General features: G+C 39.4%; 2 protein-coding genes and 1 pseudogene across 2 annotated transcripts; 1 reads left to right on the top strand and 2 right to left on the bottom strand.

Annotated features, from left to right (window-relative positions):
* Window positions 1-534: 534 nt before the first annotated feature.
* LOC145898418 (uncharacterized) lies at window positions 535-5,525 on the bottom strand. Its single transcript, XM_082986863.1, has 15 exons — window positions 5,401-5,525; window positions 5,154-5,297; window positions 4,643-4,819; window positions 4,416-4,524; window positions 4,194-4,308; window positions 3,749-4,029; window positions 3,365-3,549; window positions 2,990-3,154; window positions 2,766-2,906; window positions 2,320-2,496; window positions 2,133-2,241; window positions 1,875-1,989; window positions 1,360-1,637; window positions 1,055-1,239; window positions 535-938 (listed from the first exon to the last, which is right to left on the bottom strand). Exons 1-15 carry the CDS (start codon window positions 5,456-5,458, stop codon window positions 799-801), a joined length of 2,379 nt encoding a protein of 792 aa, XP_082842989.1. The 5' UTR covers window positions 5,459-5,525; the 3' UTR covers window positions 535-798.
* Window positions 5,526-8,007: 2,482 nt separating this feature from the next.
* On the top strand, window positions 8,008-10,755 carry LOC145888665 (uncharacterized; annotated as a pseudogene).
* Window positions 10,756-12,715: 1,960 nt separating this feature from the next.
* LOC145898439 (uncharacterized) lies at window positions 12,716-15,247 on the bottom strand. The gene is made up of 8 exons (XM_082986887.1): window positions 15,128-15,247; window positions 14,882-15,025; window positions 14,440-14,616; window positions 14,218-14,326; window positions 14,000-14,114; window positions 13,542-13,822; window positions 13,237-13,421; window positions 12,716-13,142 (listed from the first exon to the last, which is right to left on the bottom strand). The coding sequence occupies exons 1-8, from the start codon at window positions 15,183-15,185 to the stop codon at window positions 13,048-13,050; spliced, it is 1,164 nt and encodes a 387-aa protein (XP_082843013.1). The 5' UTR covers window positions 15,186-15,247; the 3' UTR covers window positions 12,716-13,047.
* Window positions 15,248-19,716: the final 4,469 nt, after the last annotated feature.

Raw genomic sequence — 19,716 nt, forward strand, 5'->3', positions numbered from 1 at the left:
GTCGTTGTCGTAGTGCAAAATACTAAATAGGCGGTATCTCACTTTTATAATTAAATTTTATTATTCTTTCTTTAGCGATTAACCACACAATGTAAAGCAAAACTTTCCCAACACTGATTTATTCTGTGTTTGTTCAAATTATCGTCCTTACGCTACCCGACCTTCAATATTTTGAGCAATTCATGCTAACCCACATCACCATACTCGCGAAATAAAATATATGGCATATAAATTAGTTATCATCAAATTTTCCAGAAGCATACTTTATTATAAGCGCTAAATCTCGTGTTTAACTTATCTACCACGAAATCTGATATTGTTAAGTCAGTTTGCTAAAACGCTATACTGATCGTCCCAAACACCTATTAGAAGTGATAGGTACCAACATTTTGACCCAAAGGTTAAACCGGAATACAACCTGTCTCATTTGAACGAGTTTGGAATCAATTCTTTAATTTTATTGTTTTAAAGAATATGTTTGTTGTTTAATATGCAGTTACCAACGTTCTTGCGCAAGCTACTCTTTATTAATATGTCATATAAAAAAGTTAGTAGTGTAATTCAATCAGATACTGATAAAGAGTGTGTGTATTCCGGGAATACAGGCATATGCGACATATGTGCTCTTATAGTTCTTGTATTTGAGAACTTGTCGTATATTGTCGGCAAATGAGATAAGAAAATTGCAAAATAAACAATAAAAGTACACTGTTGCATTAATTAATTCGCAAAAGCTTGATAAATTGCTACAACATCATCGCAATTTATTTCCCAACACAATAATACGTATTGTAAGAATTATAGGGCAACTGCAGTTAAGGTCGCCACACCAACAAAGTACATCAATTGCTCGAAGAACATTCGTTTCAACCCAACGGCACCCGACGTTGTGCTCACAGGTGCTTTGGTCGCACCAACAGTCGTTTCTGTTGTCAGACCTGAATTTGCAGAAAGAACTCAATTCGATGTAACGATTATGTGTATAAGCTAGCTTTTCATTTTTATGACTTGTAATAACTCAGTAACTCGACAATATTATTTCTATCAAACTTACTCTGGCAGCCCGGAAAGACAAAAGATTCCATCAGTTCCTCGACAATATTCAGAGCTTTTTCAACTTCGGGGAACAGAGGAGAGTAGTAAGAGGGAATAAGAGGTTGTAGAAGTTTAATCACAGCTGTTTTGTTGCATCTCGTCTTCCACATTTTCATCGCCATTGTTTGCAGTTTGTTTATTGATCTTCAGAGAAAAAGTACCATTAAAATGCATTGGAAAAAGCGTGAGTGCTAATGGATGGTTTCAAAATTAATTTGTACACATATATTTGTCAATGTTATTTGTCAACCCATAAAGTCTTACTTGCACATCAGGTCGTGACTTTTTGCGCCAAGTATGTTTGGGATTTCCGCGATTCCGGCATCAAAAAGTTCCTGAATCACGTTGTTATCGCACACCGGATTTTCAAAAGTCAAGTTAAAATTTTGGGTTTGGAGTAACTGCGTAACATTCTGAAGATAGAGAGCGTCGCTTTGCAGACAGATGGCTTTGACAATTTCGGTCCTCATTTTGTCAGTGAGTCGCATATTGTTGAACAGCATATTGAGTGACGTCATTGACGCAGAGGCCCGGATGATATTCTGTGAAAAGATATTCGCAAACACGTAAATGTTTTGTGAAGAGAAAAACTTATGGCACAGCACAGAAATTATGAATACATTTTAAGACATGCTTTATATTTTACGAGAGTTAATCGGAACAAAACTTGCCAATGGTAAGTCAATCAATTAATAAAGGTGCTACAGTCATGCTGAATATCAAAACAGGGTTCGTAGGGTGCTATTCACAGAAACTGGGAAAGTTTTAAACCTCAGTACCTTGTAGTTCGAGTGTAACTCAACAGGAATCGAATCCAAAATAGTGGGACAATATCCAGAAAGACAGGTCGTCAACTCTCTCATTCCGCATGCCATCGCCGAATCGATGTTCACTCTAATATAAACAAATCACCATATGTCAGACAATTTTAAAAGTTTTTTTTTAATTTTATTTTTGTTGCGTTTCTCTGCATATTGTTTGAGGTAAAAGATTTTGTTGAATAAATAAATATCAAATGAATAAAAACAAAAACTCACACGCATTGTTGCGTTCCCTTGTAGGGGTAACCGGCCAAGAGCTTATCTGCACACGACATGGCCTTGGTGTAAGACTCACGCACAGTGCACATCGGTAAAATTTGTATATCTAAAAGCATAATTATATTTAATTATTACGTGAAATAAAATGTAAACTGCAGCAAGGGGTTAACATAATAAAACTAACCAGTTGCTGCGACTGAGTCTGGACATCCATTGGGCACCAAAGGAGCGTTGCATGCAAACGTGTTGCAAGAATTCCACGAGCAGTTGTAATAAGATTGTAAGTTTAACGTTCCAGCTAACTGCTCACATGTCGGAACAGAACCGCTGCTCTTGTAGCAACCTCCCATTTGTCCAATTGCTACAAAGAAATAAAAACAACAAATCGTAGCCGACCGGAAGAGTTGTGTAGTACATTCGAGCAAAATATTTTAATTGACATTAACATGCAGGTAATTTAATTGCGACGACGGACAAGAAGTCACACTCGGCGTTTTTCAGGCAACGGCATATTAACTGAAAAACGCGATATGTTTCATGGAATTTTCGCAAATAAATGGAGAAAAAATTAAACTACTGGAATTTACGGCTCGGATCAGCACATCACATATTAAATTTTATGTTACTTACTTTGCACGGATCCTTGATCAAAAACAAAAACCGTGTTTTGGCAAATTTCATCCCCGGAACAAACTACACCCATGTAATTGTTTTGTGATACACCTGCGGCATATGATTGTCTGTGTCCACTGTGGCATACCAGGTCATGTGCTGTAATCAAAACGATTGCAGTACTGTACATGTTCATTGATGTTACCCTACACTACTTTTTAAACTGTCAATATGACACCCACCACCAGCCGAGGGAAACTGAGAAACGTGTGGAGTTGTTTTTGGTGACAATGAAGAGGAAATCCATGCCCATCTCGATGTCGATGTAGCTGGAAAACTCGTTGGCAAAGTCGTGACGGTAATCTCTTCAAAACTCGAAGGCGACACTGATGTAAACGACGAGGTACCTGCCAACAGTTAGCGAAATGGTTTGAAAATAATTCAGTCCATTCTGATGGAATGACTCATGCACATCGTGCCGCACAAGAACGACATGCACAAAATACTGGTTCCAGTTATGCAGTATAGCCAATTCGTTGATTGTTCTGGAGGCATCGCGAACATTTTTGTAGTCGCCCATAGGCTCAGCGTATATACAAACAAGCAAATCAACTTACCCTGGCATCCTGGAAAGACAAAAGATTCCATCAAGTTTTCGGCAATATTTAGAGCTTTTTCAATCTCGGGGATGAAAGAAGAGTAGTAGGGGGGAATAAGAGGTCGAAGAAGTTCGATCACAGCTGTTTTGTTGCATCTCGTCTTCCACATTTTCATCCCCATTGTTTGCATTTTGTTCATTGACCTAGTAAACAAGTACGATTTATGTACGAAAACTTGCAGTTAGAAATTATTTTTTTAAGTGCGCAAAAAGTGCCATAATATTCATTGAGAGCTGCTGACAGGATGTACACACTGTTTCCACATGCAATGTCCCATTGTTTTTAGTACATTTATTTCATGTTAAACGTTAAACCATAATTAACAAGAACACCATGGCTTACGTGCACAACTGGTCGTGACTTTTTGCGCCAAGGATATTTGGGATTTCTGCGACTCCGGCATCAAAAAGTTCCTGAATCACATTGTTGTCGCACACTGGGTTTTCAAAAGTCAAGTTAACATTTAGGGTTTCAAGTGACTGCGTGACGTTTTGAAGATAGAGGGCGTCGCTTTGTAGACAGATGGATTTGACGATTTCGGTCCTCGTTTTCATGTCAGTGAGTCGCACATTGTTGAAGAGTGCGTTGAGTGACGTCATATACGAAGATGACTGGATGATTTGCTGTTTGAAAGAGAACAACACGATTGTTTTGTGCTGTGTTTTAGTGGAACAATGATGCATAGAATAAATATAGAAATATGAAGCATCAACAGAACTTTTATCTAGTTATTTTATCGAGTCAAGGTTATTGCGATGCTCAATCGTGTAAAATATACAATTACTACCTGGTACGTCGAACGTAATTCGACAGGAATCGAATCCAAAATGGTTGGGCAGTATCCGGAAAGACATTTAGTCATCTCATTTATTCCACAAACCATCGCTGAATCGATGTTGGCTCTAAAATTATAAATGCGTGATGTTGGTATTTGTGTATTTGCTTTATATGCGATACCAGCGTGGAATAAGAAAGGTTGAACAAACAATACACCACTTAATAAACTCACACGCATTGTTGCGTTCCCTTGTAAGGGTAACCGGCCAAAAGAGCATCCAAACACGACATGGACTTGGTGTAGGACTCACGAACTGTGCACATCGGCAAAATTTGTATATCTATATCCAAAAATATACGCAATTGAACAAGATTTTTAGATTCTGCTTTTAGCATAATATGTCGTCACTAGTGGTGACGTAATTACGCCTTTTATATATCGAGCATTAAAAATTCTACCATTTTCTCCGACCGGCTCAGGGCATCCTTTAGGTACCAGAGGAGCGTTGCAGACAAAGGAGTCGCAGGAACTCCAAGTGCAGTTGTGATAAGACGAGATGAAGTAACTGTTAGCTAATTGAGTGCATGTCGGTGCTGAACCGTTGCCTCTGTAACAACTTCCCATTTGTCCAACACCTATGAGTTCAATTGTAAAAAAAACTGGTCAGCAAAAAATTCGTCAAAAAAAACAAAATTCAAATCAAAGTTTGGGTGGACGGAACGATGAACCATTTTCTTTCACAATGCCTTAACAGTTTTGTTCTTGTTACAACTGTAGTTCATGCGGAACACTGCCCAAACAGACAAAAACATTTCAAATCAAATTAGCTTGTAGACTTCAGCTGGAACTACATACCATTTTTGAATATTTTTCTCGTTTTCCAAATGTGCGCACAAAACACAGTTTCGTGAAATCGTTACACGTATTCCTACCAATACGTGTTCTCTCCACAATCCCTGAAATGCTTACCTACACCAGCCGAACCTTCATCGTGATAGAAAACTATATTTTGACAAGTTTCTCCAAACGAACAAACTGCTCCTTTGTAGGTGTTCATTGAAACCATATCCGCCGTCGATCTCCTCACGCCGGTGTTGCAGACCAGCACTTGCGCTACACGAAAAATATTTAAAATTTTGCATTTCTTCACGTTTTTGTCTTTGAGATTAACATTTGTTGATTTTTTACTCTCACAAAAACACTTAATAAAACCTACCTTTTGTGAAGCACCAGAAGTAAGCAAACATCCAAAAAATGTGTAACTTCATTTTCATTCTATAACGTTGCGAAACTGGCAAACCTGTTGGTAAAATAACTCTGTTGCTCAGTGGCAATAATGTTTTGATTGTTGGTCACAACATTGGAACAGAACGAGTTTCAATGTCGTGAGTAATTCCTTTTTTCTTGGCCATCAATTTGTTTTTACCTCATAGGCATATGCGACAGTACCAAGACATTGCGCAATTGTGAGACCAAATGACGCAAAATTAGCCTCGGAAGCAGAGTCCCTCTAGTTACAGTCACATGCATGTAAGCGACAATGTAATATTACTGCTCTAAATGGGAAAATTCACGCAATATTTCTCTTTTGTCATCCTTCCTTTGTAATTGCGCTGATCTCTATAAAAAAGTAGTAAGTGGATTTGACAGAAAGGACAGTCCAAAAAGTATATGTATTTAAACCACTTATGGAAGATGTAGTCATTTCATTATATTTTTATCTTTTTAACACTGCCAAATACCCAACCTTGCAATATTTGGCCACTAACATTTCCGTGAAGTCATTTCATTGACGTTTTTTGTTCTTGGTTTATTTCTCTTCACCAAGCACTATGGGCACCAGCATGGTAACGGAACATGGCAATCACGCATGCAGTGTCGTAACGGAAAATATTGCGTGACATCTCGTGTATCGTGATAGCAATCGCAGAACGTGGCGTCAATTTCCTGTTTGGGGTTTCTGGAGGAGGTTTATTTCCCAGTAGCGTCATGTAGGGGGGTTAACAGAACACTATAAAGGATTCCATTTGATGCTATGTGGTTTTAAGACTAAAAGCGTAAATACCAAAGTTAGGAAAAGAAGTGTTAATGACTCACAACAACTGTAGTTATATGACAAACATTTAACCCGAAAGTGGTCGTCTACGTAACTTCGTTTATTGTTTGATGTCTTTTAAGCTTGTATACTTTGTACTTTTATACGCAAGCTGCATCGACCAAAATGTTCACATTTCCTTGAGCAAAAACAATATTCGGAGAATAAACAAGTTTATTCGAAACAAAGTATTATATTTGATTTCGGTCATGGCAGAGGCCACTCTGTGTCATAATAACTGGAAAAATACCTTTCGTGACCACTATTATTTTGGAATGCGTCATGAATTGAGGGCCGTGCGAACTTACAGTGAGGAAATCCCGATTTCTGGCATTTGCGTGTTGCCACGTAATTACTTCTCGGTTTCGATTGTCGAGACGCCGAAAGATTAATGAATTTTTTACCAGGAAATTTGTTTGACGTCGTGATGCGTGGGTTGCTGCATTTGTTTGAATAACAAGGGTTTCCTTATCATCTGTCATAGCCAACCGCTTGTGAAATATTGACAAGAAGGTCACAAAACTTAAAATTTTATTTAAAAGTTAAATGAAAACATATAGCATGAAGGATATTCGCATTCGTCAAGAGTGTTGAAATATGCACACCCTTCATGTAAATCCGAAAATTCTGATTCGGTGCTTTGTAAGGCCTTTGTAGCAGGTATGTAAGACCAAGGTTTCATTTCTTTTGGTAATGCAAAACCAAAAATTTAAGAATCGCACTGATAACATTCTTTAATTTCTTCCTTACGTTGACATCCCGGGTAAGTAAACCAAACAAACTGTTCTTCGACAATGTCAATTTCTTTCTTTAATTCTGGAAATAATACCGGTCTGGAATCATGGCCAAAATTTTGCTCAGTTGCGGCAGTTTTATTGCATTTCGTCAGCCAGACGTTGTGGTCCATTGAAATCACTCTGTTGATTGGAAAAAAAGAAAGAAAGAAAGAAATAGTAGCAGGGTGGAATTTGTGTGTGCAGTTAATCGTATTAGAAACTGAAAAATATTCGAGACCTTTTAGGTCGAAACAGTGGCCGTCTGTCTGCAGCTTACACAATAAAAAAATATTCCTTAGAGAAAATTAATAACGCTCGTCGAGACTCACGTAAATATTTTGCAGACATCTGCTCTGCTCTGCACAACTCAGCCTGTCATGTATCTCCATAAGATTTACAGATTGCTTGCACTTCTGCTTTAGTAACTTACCTGCACAGTTCCTCGTGCGTTTGAGCTTGAAGAAAATTTGGGACTTCTGCCATCACCATGTCGAACAAGCCCATGACTGCTTGATGGTCACAATCAGGGTTTTTAACCACGACGACAGATCCTTCGAACCAGCCGCTGGCGTTCTTGAGGAGGACAGAGTCTTTCTGGAGACAAGTCGTCTTTGCTATTTCTCTCCTTGTCCAAGTGCCATTTTTGCTGGAAAAGTTCATTCTCGTCCTCCTTAGGATTCCTTCGAGCGATATGTCTCCATCGGCGAAAGTAATGAATTTCTATAAGGTTGTGTAAATACAGGATGCCATACATTGGTCGGTAACGCCAAAATGAACAGTTAGGCACCATACTTGTTCATGTTTGTTATTAATATCAGTGTTTCCCAAAGTTTATAATCCAGGGAACAAAGTTATTTTACGTTGACAAGGAACCACCAAAAAGTCAGAAGCGTCAAGTATGAGCTTGACTATAAACATTTTTCATCAAAATTTTTCTTTGATTTCATAAAAAATGTCCGGTAGGTTTTGCTAAAAACTAGATAGTAATCATGAAACACTTCATTGTTTGATGATAAACCGACTTTGGGCACCGCTGCCCCATTTTAAATAAAGGCCATAGGCGTTTTAATGACCATAAAATGTACAACTTTTCATTGTTTTTGAAAAGTGAGGTGTTACTAACCTGAAATTCGTCACGCAAAGGAATATTGAAATGATCTAAGAAGGATTAGCAATCTTCTGAAATGCAATGTTTAATTTCCCTCATTGCGTTTGACAGCATCGTGTCGATACTTGCTCTGACAGAAAAGAGACACACATAATAGTTTCAACTGAAACTGGATAAAAAATGTCAACTTGTTGTTCAATCAATCAACTTCACTTACACACACTCTTGAAATCGTTGGTAAGGATAACCTGCATGGATGGTCTTCATTGCCTTAGCGTAAACCTCTCTTACGGTGCACATAGGTAAGATTTGGAGATCTGTGAAGTGCAGATTAAACTAGGGTCCTATTTTACAGATAGTTATCAATCTCCAAAACATGCAGAAGAGTTGCTTAACAAGCACCACACGTTTACCTGTGCACCTTCAGTTGGCATTGTCAAACAGCATTTTTGACGTGTTTGGTTTATTCTGATCAATAAAAACATTGTTATTTAACCAACACAAAGAACGTTTTAAATCATTTAATGTTTGGAAGGCAAATGAGTATTTTGGACATTATTCTACACCTTATAAAAACATTTCAGAAAACTGAATGGAGTATGTAGATTTTGTTTTTAACTACATGGATATATAGCGATATAACAGGAATACCGTTTTGTGGTGTGAATTTAGGGCACACGTGCGATGATACCGGAACGTTGCATGTAAAAGTGTCACAAGGGGACCATGAACATGCCCACGGATTTCTGAGTCCCGTTCTGTGCGAATTTCGTTTGCATTTGCCTTTAGAATTGTCATCAGGTGTGTAACAGCTTCCTTCCCTTGATAAAACTTTTTATACAGTCGTTCATTTGTAGATTATATTTATTTTGACTTATAAACCAATGTTTGTGGGATCTACTTCAAAATTTATACACGCCTAGTTGTAATTGTATCTGGTGTTGTCAAGATATACCTTCTGGAATGGTTATTGTTAGCTAATAGTGACGAAAAACTCAATTTGCTCGACTATTTTAAAAAAAATGTCGAATAACAACTTTATTAGTTCTCTTCCCTGTTAAAAATTTAGCCAAATTTGCCAATTTCAGTGTGTGTTGAATTGCAAATAAAATAACTTAAAGAATATGTTTACAGCCCCACTTTTTCTACCTATTATGTCTCATCAGTGCGGCTTGGTGAGCGACGAGTAGCTCTTTTTATGTGTCTGCATCCGGTGTAGCAAACCGATGTTTTTGCATTTTCACACAGTTTTTGTGAAAAAAGCTTGCTTTTAGGGGTATTTGTATCAACTTTTTCGGCATTGGTAGCCGAAAACATTGCCAAACAAACCATGAAAACCTTCATCTTTGGTTGGTTGAACAACATTTTTTTTAGTTTAGTCCAAATAACCTTTGACCTCGTTGAATAGTAACACATTATCGTCTTTGCGCTACCCGACCTTCAATATGTTAATCTAAATTTGGAAGAAAAACAAGCCAAGGAGTTCATGCTAACCTGCATCACCATACTCGCGACATGAATTATATGGCATATACATTAGTTATCAGCAGATTTTCCAGAAGCATACTTATTATAAGCGCTAAATCTCGTGTTTAACTTATCTGACACAAAATCTGATAATGTTGAGTTAGTACACTAAAACGCAATACTGATCGTCCCAAACACCTGTTAGAAGTGAAAGGTACGAACATTTTAACTCAAAGGTTAAACCGGAATAAAAATCTGTCTCATTTGAAAGTGTTTGGAATCAATTCTTTAATTTTATTGTTTCAAAGTAACATACAAAAAGTAGATTGCTTAGGAATGCACAAACTACAGCCTAAATTTCGGCCTCTCTAACTACGTTTGCGCTCCTACAGCGAACCGGACAAATTGCCTTTTTTCTTTTACTCTCGTCCCTCGTGGTTTATTCGCCCATTGTGTCATTCCTTTAGTTTGTACCTCGAATAAACACCTCGCTACATTTGGTGACCCCGAGCATGCAAAAACGTTTTTTGGACAGCTCAGCCACGAGTTTGGTTTCGGCAAGCCAAGGCGCAGTTTGCTCTGAACAACATCACAGGCGATCAGACGAAGTACTATTATGTCGTTTCGGCGTTAGATCAGGACACAGCAAAGCGTCTACTCAACCTGCTGATGGACAATCCGCCGAATGATGACAAATACGAATCAATAAAGGCACGATTGATCGACACCTTTGGTCTTACGCGTTCGCAGAGGGCCAGGCAGCTACTGCACATGCCCCCTTTGGGCGATAGAATGCCATCCGCTTTAATGGATGACATGTTAGCTTTACTTGGTGATGAAAAGGAATGTTTTGTTTTTTAAGAACTGTTCTTGGATGTACGGACACGACTGATAGGACTCTTAGCACGCAAAGCTGATGCGATATGGACAGGAAGTCAGCCGTCTACGGATTTCGCACTTTCCAACGTGCGTCGCTGCAAACCTTTCCAAGTCTTCATCAGTTTTGCCACAGGTTATGCCCGATCCGAAGTCGCTTTGTTTTTATCATCGGGTTTCGGCAAAGATGCGATAAAGTGCCGATCCCCTTGTGCACTGCAGGGAAACGACGAGGCCGGCCATCATTAGTTACTACGATGGCCGGCGCAGTTAGTAGTCTAGCCGAAGTTTCCCGGCCGTTACTCGGCGCTGATTTCCTGCGGGCAAATTCCCTTCTGGTTGACCTCAAGCACCGACGCCTAATCAACGCCGAAACTTTCGTCAGCAGTAAACTGGGCAAAACTGCGCAATCGGCTCCCCACCTTGACGCCATTTCCGCAGGCACATCGGTCTATGCTCGAATGTTGGCTGAATTCCCAGGGATAGCTTCTCCCCATTTCTCGCAGTCGCTTCCTAAGCATGGAGTTCAGCATTTTATCCCCACCAGAGGACCACCCGTGCACTCTCGCGCTCGACGACTTCCTCCCGAAAAGCTCGCCCGCGCTAAGAAGAAATTTCACAACATGCTACAACTGGGAATTATTAGACACTCATCCAGTCCATGGGCTTCGCCCCTGCACATGGTACCAAAGTCGTCCGGTGGGTGGCGCCCATGCGGCGATTACCGCCGTCTTAACGCTGCTACCCAGCCTGATCGTTACGCTATCCCCCACATCCAAGACTTTTCGGCTCGTTTGGCCGGATGTCGAGTTTTCTCCACAATTGACCTTGTTCGCGGCTATCACCAAGTTCCTGTGGCACCGGATGATATTGCGAAAACGGCGGTTATCACGCCTTTTGGCCTTTTCGAATTTCTTCGCATGCCTTTTGGGTTGAAAAACGCGGCACAAGCCTTCCAGCGACTTATGGACACGGTATGTCAATTCTTGGATTTTGTGTTCGTCTACCTAGATGACATACTCGTCGCAAGCAAGTCCCTCTCCGAGCACTACGACCATTTAAAACGCCTTTTTGAGCAGATTTCAGATCATGGCCTCGTCATTAACCTCGGCAAATGCCAGTTTGGAGTATGCAAAATTGACGGTGCCCGACCTCTTCCCAACAAGGTTGAAGCCATTCAGAATTTCCCGCGCCCTACTACCATCAAAGGACTCCAAGAATTCGCAGGTATGGTAAACTTTTACCATCGTTTTATTCCTGGGGCTGCACGCATAGTGTCACCAATTTACGAATCACTTTCGGGCAATCCTACAAAGTTGATTTAAAGTGACAAGCTAAATTCGGCTTTCTCAGAGGCAAAAGTCGCCCTGGCCCGTCCCACACTTTTGCACCACCATTTGTCCGATGCGCCGACCGCTGTGACTACCGATGCGTCACAGCATTCCATTGGAGCTGTCCTCCAACAATTTATTGACAATGCCTGGCGCCCACTGGCCTTTTTCAGCAAACGTTTACGACCACCCGTGCAGAAATACAGTGCCTTTGACAGAGAACTACTCGCCTTGCACCTTGCCATTCGTCGCTTTGCTCCCACAAACGTTAAGCACGACCCCGTACGTTTTTGTACGCACAGGTGGACACCGATCCCCGCTTACACCGCCATACGATGGCCCATATCGCGTCCTTGATCGCAATAGCAAGACTTTCACGCTTGCCATTGGTGGACACAATCAGGTCGTTTCCATCGACCGTGTGAAGCCCGCACATGTCGACCTCACACAACCGGTACAGGTGGCTGCGCCTTCTCGCCGGGTTGACCCCCGACATCAACGCACCACCCACCGCCATCCAAACCGGGGCTGTCCGAGCCGGATTCGCAGAATTCGACTCCGCCTGTTCTGGTTCCACCCGAACCCTCGCATACATCGCTGGACCAACCGGAGCACCAGCCCAACTTTTCACATTCAGGCAGATACACGCGCACGCGTCGCCACATTCGCATTCCATTTCGTTTTCAGTGTTGATATATGTCCGTTTCTAGAGGGGGGTCATGTAGCGGCCCCTCTAACTACGTTTGCGCTCCTACAGCGAACCGGACAAATTGCCTTTTTTCTTTTACTCTCGTCCCTCGTGGTTTATTCGCCCATATTGTGTCATTCCTTTAGTTTGTACCTCGAATAAACACCTCGCTACAACAAGTTTGTTGTTTAATATGCAGTGATCAACGTTCTTGCGCAAGCTACTCTTTGTTAATATGTCATATAAAAATGTAAGTAGTGTAATTCAATCAGATACTGATAAATAGTGTGTGTATATTCCGGGAATTCAGGCATAAGCAACATATTTGATCTCGTAGTTCTTGTATTTAAGAACTTCACATATATTGCTCGTCCGCAAATGAGACACGAAAAGTACAAAAAGAACAATAAAAGTACACTGTTGCATCAGTTAATTCGCAAAAGCTTAATAAATTGCTACATCATCATCGTTGTTTCCCAACACAATAAACTCAAATCCACATGTAATTTCACATTGTATGAATTACAGGGCAATTGCGGTTAATGTCACCACACTAGCAAAGTACATAAATTGCTCGAAGAACATTCGTTTCAACCCAACCGCACCCGACGTCGTTTCTGTTATATGTAGAAAAGAATATCAGCTTGCTTATTATTTTTTATGACTTGCAATAACTCCGTAATTTGATAATATCAGATCTATCAAACTTACTCTGGCAACCAGGAAAGACAAAAGATTCCATCAGTTCTTCGGCAATATTCAGAGCTTTTTCAACTTCGGGAAACAGAGGAGAGTAGTAAGAGGGAATAAGAGGTTGTAGAAGTTTAATCACAGCTGTTTTGCTGCATCTCGTCTTCCACATTTTCATCGCCATTGTTTGCAGTTTGTTTATTGATCTTCAGAGAAAAAGTACCATTAAAATGCATTGGAAAAAGCGTGAGCGCTAATAGATAGTTTCAAAATTAATTTGTACACATATATTTGTCAATATTGTTTGTCAAATTATAAAGTCTTACTTGCACATCTGGTCGTGACTTTTTGCGCCGAGGATATTTGGGATTTCTGCGATTCCGGCATCAAAAAGTTCCTGAATCACATTGTTATCGCACACCGGGTTTTCAAAAGTCAAGTTAAGATTTAGGGTTTCAAGTGACTGCGTGACGTTTTGAAGATAGAGGGCGTCGCTTTGTAGACAGATGGATTTGACGATTTCGGTCCTCGTTTTCATGTCAGTGAGTCGCACATTGTTGAAGAGTGCGTTGAGTGACGTCATATACGAAGATGACTGGATGATTTGCTGTTTGAAAGAGAACAACACGACTTTTATGTGCTGTATGTTTGTGGAACAATGATGGATGTAAATAAATAAGGAAATGTGTAGCATCAACAGAACTTCTATCTAGTTCTTTTATCGAGTCAGTTTAATTTCGACGTAAGAATGAAAGCACAACCGTGTTAAATGCACAATTGCTACCTGGTACGTCGAACGTAGTTCGACAGGAATCGAATCCAAAATGGTTGGGCAGTATCCGGAAAGACATTTAGTCATCTCATTTATTCCACAAACCATTGCTGAATCGATGTTGGCTCTAAAATTATAAATGCGTGATGTTGGTATTTGTGTATTTGCTTTATATGCGATACCAACGTGGAATAAAAAAGAACAAACAATGTACCACTTAATAAACTCACACGCATTGTTGCGTTCCCTTGTAAGGGTAACCGGCCAAAAAAGCATCCAAACACGACATGGACTTGGTGTAAGACTCACGAACTGTGCACATCGGCAAAATTTGGATATCTAAAAGGTATATGCAATTAAACAAGATATGGAGGTTCTGGTCTTTGCATAATTTGGCGTCACTGGTGGTGACGTAATTACGCCTTTTATATATCGAACATTACAAATCTTACCATTTGCTCCGACCGGCTCAGGGCATCCTTTAGGTACCAGAGGAGCGTTGCAGGCAAACGAGTCGCAGGAACTCCAAGTGCAGTTGTGATAAGACAAGATGTTGTAAATGTTAGCCAATTGAGTACATGTCAGTGCTGCACCGTTGCCTCTGTAACAACTTCCCAATTGGTCAACACCTGTGTTAAAATGTAGAAGAACTGGTCAGCAAAAAAACACTTAAATCTAAAAAAAAAAAGTTTTTAAATCAAAGTTTGTGTGGGTGGAACAAAAAACCATTTTAAATTAAAAACTGTTAGCTTGTAGATTTCTGGAACGACAAAATATTTTTAAATATTTGAATATTTTTCTAGTTTGCCAAAGACGCACTAAAAGCAGTTTCCTCAATCCGTAGGACATATTTTGACCAACACGTTTTCTTTCCACAATCCCTGAAATGCTTACCTACACCAGCCGAACCTTCATCTTGATAGAAAACTATGTTCTGACAAGTTTCTCCTGACGAACAAACTGCTCCCTTGTAGGTGTTCATTGAAACCATATCCGCAGTCGATCTCCTCATGCCGCTGTTGCAGACCAGACTTTGCGCTACACAAAAAATATTTTAAATTTTGCCCTCGTTTAATTTTTTGTCTTTGAGATCAACATTTGTTGATTATTTACTCTCACAAAAATATTTAAAAAACTTACCTTTTGTGAAGCACCAAAAGTAAGCAAACATCAAAAAAATGTGTAACTTCATTTTCATTCTATAACGTTGCAAAACTGGCAAACCTGTTGGTAAAATAACTCTGTTGCTCAGTGGCAAAAATGATTTGATTTTTGGTCACAACATTGGAATAAAACGAGTTTTAATGTCGTGAGTAATTCCTTTTTTCTTGGCCATCAATTTGTTTTTACCTCATAAGGATATGCGACAGTACCAAGCATTGCGCAATTGTGAGACGAGATGACGCAAAATTAGTCTCGAAAGCAGAGTCCCTCTAGTTACAGTCACATGCATGTAAGCGACAATGTAATATTACTGCTCTAAATGGGAAAGTTCACATAAGATTTCTCTTTCGTCATCCTTCCTTTGTAATTGCGCTGATCTCTGTATATAAGTTATAAGTGGATTTGAAAGAAAGGACAGCCTAAGCAATTATACGTATTTAAACCATTTATGGAAGATGTATTCACATCATCATATTTTTTATCTTTTCAATACTGCCCGGTTACGGTCTGACAACCTTTCAATATTTGGCCACTAACATTTCCATGAAGTCATTTGATTGACGTCTTTTGTTATTGATTTATTTCTCTTTACCCAGCACGAAGGGCACCAGCATGGTAACGGAACATGGCAATCACGCGTGCAGTGTCGTAACGGAAAACATTGCGCGACATCCTGTATATCGTAATTGTAATCGCAGAACGTGGCGTCAATTTCCTGTTTGTGGTTTCCTGGAGGAGGTTTATTTTCCAGTAGCGTCATGGGGGGTTATCAGAACACTAAGGGTTCTATTTGCTGCTGGTTTTAAGACAAAAAAACATGAATACAAAAATAAAAAAAGAAGTGTTAATGACTCACAACAACTGTAGTTATATGACAAACATTTAACCCGAAAGTGTTCGTCTATGTAGGTTTGTTTATTGTTTGATGTATATGTAGCTTGTATGCTTTGTACTTAATGCAAGCTGCATCGACAAAAATGTTCACATTTTCTTGCGTGACCACTATTATTTTGGAAAGAGTCATTAATTGAGGGCCGTGCGAACTTACAGTGATGCAATCCCGATCTGGCATTTGCGTGTTGCCACATAATTATTTCTCGGTTTCGATTGTCGAGACGACGAAAATTAATGAATTCTTTACCAGGAAATTTGTTTGACGTCGTGATGCGTGGGTTGGACTTTGGATAGTTGCTGCATTTTTTGAATAACAAGGGTTTTCTTATCACCTGTCATAGCCAACCGCTTGTGTCATATTGACAAGAAGATTATAAAACTTGAAAACATATTACATGTAGGAAATTTGCATTCAGCAAGAGTATTGTAATATGCAAACTCTTCACATATATTCCGAAAATTTTAATTCGGTGCCGAAATTTTTACTACTACGGATTTGTCATGTTTGTTGCAAGTGACAAACGTTGGCATTTCACGTAGTGATGCTTCAGTTTATAACTTTCTTTGTCACAAGCCCTTCCAGGAAATATATTGCAGTTTAACTTTCACGAAGAGTTTATAACTGCACACACGTACAGTTTCCCGTTTAATTGATGCGAGATTATGCAAACCCTCCGGATTTTCCATCGCAATGTCATCACAAGGGAAAAACCCAATTCGATGACAAGTTGGAAATGTGGCAACAATCAAAAAAAGGTGTGATCTGACGTAAAATGTTTGGTATGTGCTGTTGGATCACCGCAATTTTATTCGTTAAGCTTAATCTCGACAAATTGTGGCCCTTTTGCCAATAAGACGTGACATAAAACATGTTACAACAAACATTCGTGAAAGGTGAAAGACTCGCACAGGCTATGCAAGGATGGTGGTTTTTAAACGAGCGTGACATTATGGCAAACTTGTCAAAAAGTACTGGGAATACGAAATTACTTGTAATGCGACATTATCTTTTCGTAGGCTGTTATATTTGGATAAACGCATCGCTTAAAGTATACTTAAACCTCTATCAATCCCAGCAAACATTTTCAGAATGAGGAATGCGCAATATGAGTATGACAACAGCATAAGAGGAGAAATCTTTTGTACTCCGTTGTCCACAGAAGTCTCGCTGGTTGTCTCGCTCGGAATAGATGCTGCATTTAAAAAACAACTTTTGGATAATTTGAAACTTTCTGTTTTGCAATCGAGCAAGTACAGAGATAGAAATCAATAAATTTATTTTACAAAGTTGCGTAAGCAAGTATAAACACGTGTTTCAATAGTCATAAATTTTGATGCTTCACCTAATCTTATGGTTTATTAAGTTATTGCTATGATGGCATTGTAGCAGGTAAATTAAGAAATGCACTGATAACATTTTCAAATTTCTTCCTTACGTTGACATCCTGGGTAAGTAAACGAAACAAACTGTTCTTCGACAATGTCAATTGCTTTCTTTATGTCTGGAAATAAAGGAGAATACGGGTCTGGAATCATGGCCAACAATTGCTCAGTTGCGGCAGTTTTATTACATTTCGTCAGCCATACGTTGTGGGCCATGGAAATCAGCCTGGTGATTAGACTAGAAGAAAGAAAGAAAGAAATAGTAGCAGGGTGGAATTTGTGTGTGCAGTTAATCGTATTAGAAACTCAAAAATATTCTGCTCTGCACAACTCAGCCTGTCATGTATCTCCATAAGATTTACAGACTGCTTGCGCTTCTGCTTTAGTAACTTACCTGCACAGTTCCTCGTGCGTTTGAGCTTGAAGAAAATTTGGGACTTCTGCCATCACCATGTCGAACAAGCCCATGACTGCTTGATGGTCACAAACAGGGTTTTTAACCACGACGACAGATCCTTCGAACCAGCCGCTGGCGTTCTTGACGAGGACCGAGTCTTTCTGGAGACAAGCCGCCTTTGCTATTTCGCTCCTTGTCCAAGTGCCATTTTTGCTGGAAAAGTTCATTCACGTCCTCCTTAGGATTCCCTCGAGCGATATGTCGCCGTCGGCGAACGTAATGAATTTCTATGAGGTGAAACATTGTTTGCGTAAATACAGGATGCCACACATTGATCGGTAACGCAAAATTGAACAGTTCGGCACCATACTTGTTCATTTTTGTTACTTATATCAGTGTTTCCCAAAGTTTTTAATCCAGGGAACCAAGTTATTTTACGTTGACAAGGAACCACCAAAAAGTCAGAAGCGTCAAGTATAAGCCTGACTAAATATTTTTCATCAAAATTTTTCTTTGATTTCATAAAAAAATGTCCGGTAGGTTTTGCTAAAAACTAGATAGTAATCATGAAACATTCATTGTTTAATGATAAACCGACTTTGGGCACCGCTGCCCCATTTCAAATAAAGGCCATAGGCGTTTTAAAGACCATAAAATGTACAACTCCTTTGAATAGTGGAGTGTTACTAACCTGAAATTCGTCACGAAAAGGAATATTGAAATGATCTAAGAAGGATTAGCAATCTTCTGAAATGCAATGTTTAATTTCCCTCATTGCGTTTGACAGCATCGTGTCGATACTTGCTCTGAAAAAAAAGTGACATACATAATAGTTTAAACTGAAACTGGATAAAAAATGTCTACTTGGTGTCAATCAATCAACTTCACTTACACACACTCTTGAAATCATTGGTAAGGATAACCTAAAGACACTGCATGGATGGTCTTCATTGCCTTAGCGTAAACCTCTCTTACGGTGCACATGGGTAACACAAACAACGTTTTAAATCATTTAATTTTTGAAACGCAAATGAGTATTTTGGACATTCTGCTACACCTTATAAAAACATTTCAGAAAACTGAATGGAGTATGTAGATTTTGTTTTTAACTACATGGATATATAGCGATATAACAGGAATACCGTTTTGTGGTGTGAATTTAGGGCATACGTACGATGATACCGGAACGTTGCATGCAAAAGTGTCACAAGAGCATGCTCACGCATTTCTGAGTCCCGTTCTGTACGAATGTCGTTTGCATTTGCCTTCAGAATTGTTATCAGGTGAGTAACAGCTTCCCCCCATTGATAAAACTGTCAAGATCAAAATTACATAATGAAATTTACAGGAAAATGCTTTTGATACAGTCGTTTATTCATGGACTATATTTATTTTGACTTATTTAACTAATGTTTGTCTCTGGTACGTAATAACAGTTGCCAAGCAACAAGCACAATGTCCAGTACCAAACACCGTAACTATACACTTTGCAATCAATCCAAACTTTTGAGGAAATGACAATAATGCCTCGTGCACGAAATGACGTTAGTCTTGAGCAAAAGAAACATAGCGACATGTGTGAGGACTTGCAGCATGGAAAGGTTTCTACAGCTGATAGTCCCTTTCGCAAAGTTGGACATTTTTTTACCTCAATTGGACAAGTTTCGAAACATGTATATGGGCGTATCATATCATCCAGATATCCAGTTATTCCACTCCACTCCTTGTTGCGTATTCAGATAATACTATTATAATTCTTCCAGTGCCACGACTGATTTTGACTCAAATAGATTAATTACCACGCTTCAGGTGCAGAGTGTGAGTTGTCGCTTCGCTTTCGGCAAATTATTTTTGTGCAAATATTGTACGCAACGAGACCATTTTGTCTATT

The sequence above is a fragment of the Ascidia mentula genome, chromosome 1, assembly GCF_947561715.1.
Source record: "Ascidia mentula chromosome 1, kaAscMent1.1, whole genome shotgun sequence".
NCBI classification, from domain to species: Eukaryota; Metazoa; Chordata; class Ascidiacea; order Phlebobranchia; family Ascidiidae; genus Ascidia; species Ascidia mentula.

Excerpts from the sequence above, each read along its gene's own strand:
- LOC145898418 (XM_082986863.1), bottom strand. The coding sequence starts at position 5,458 with ATGAAAATGAAGTTACACATTTTTTGGATGTTTGCTTACTTCTGGTGC. Across the intron at positions 5,298-5,400 it reads CTTCTGGTGCTTCACAAAAG|CGCAAGTGCTGGTCTGCAAC; the intron begins GTAGGTTTTATT and ends TTTTTCGTGTAG. Across the intron at positions 2,907-2,989 it reads TCAGTTTCCCTCGGCTGGTG|CACATGACCTGGTATGCCAC; the intron begins GTGGGTGTCATA and ends TTTTGATTACAG.
- LOC145898439 (XM_082986887.1), bottom strand. The coding sequence starts at position 15,185 with ATGAAAATGAAGTTACACATTTTTTTGATGTTTGCTTACTTTTGGTGC. Across the intron at positions 14,327-14,439 it reads TGAGCCGGTCGGAGCAAATG|ATATCCAAATTTTGCCGATG; the intron begins GTAAGATTTGTA and ends TATACCTTTTAG. Across the intron at positions 13,422-13,541 it reads AGTCACGACCAGATGTGCAA|ATCAATAAACAAACTGCAAA; the intron begins GTAAGACTTTAT and ends TTTTCTCTGAAG.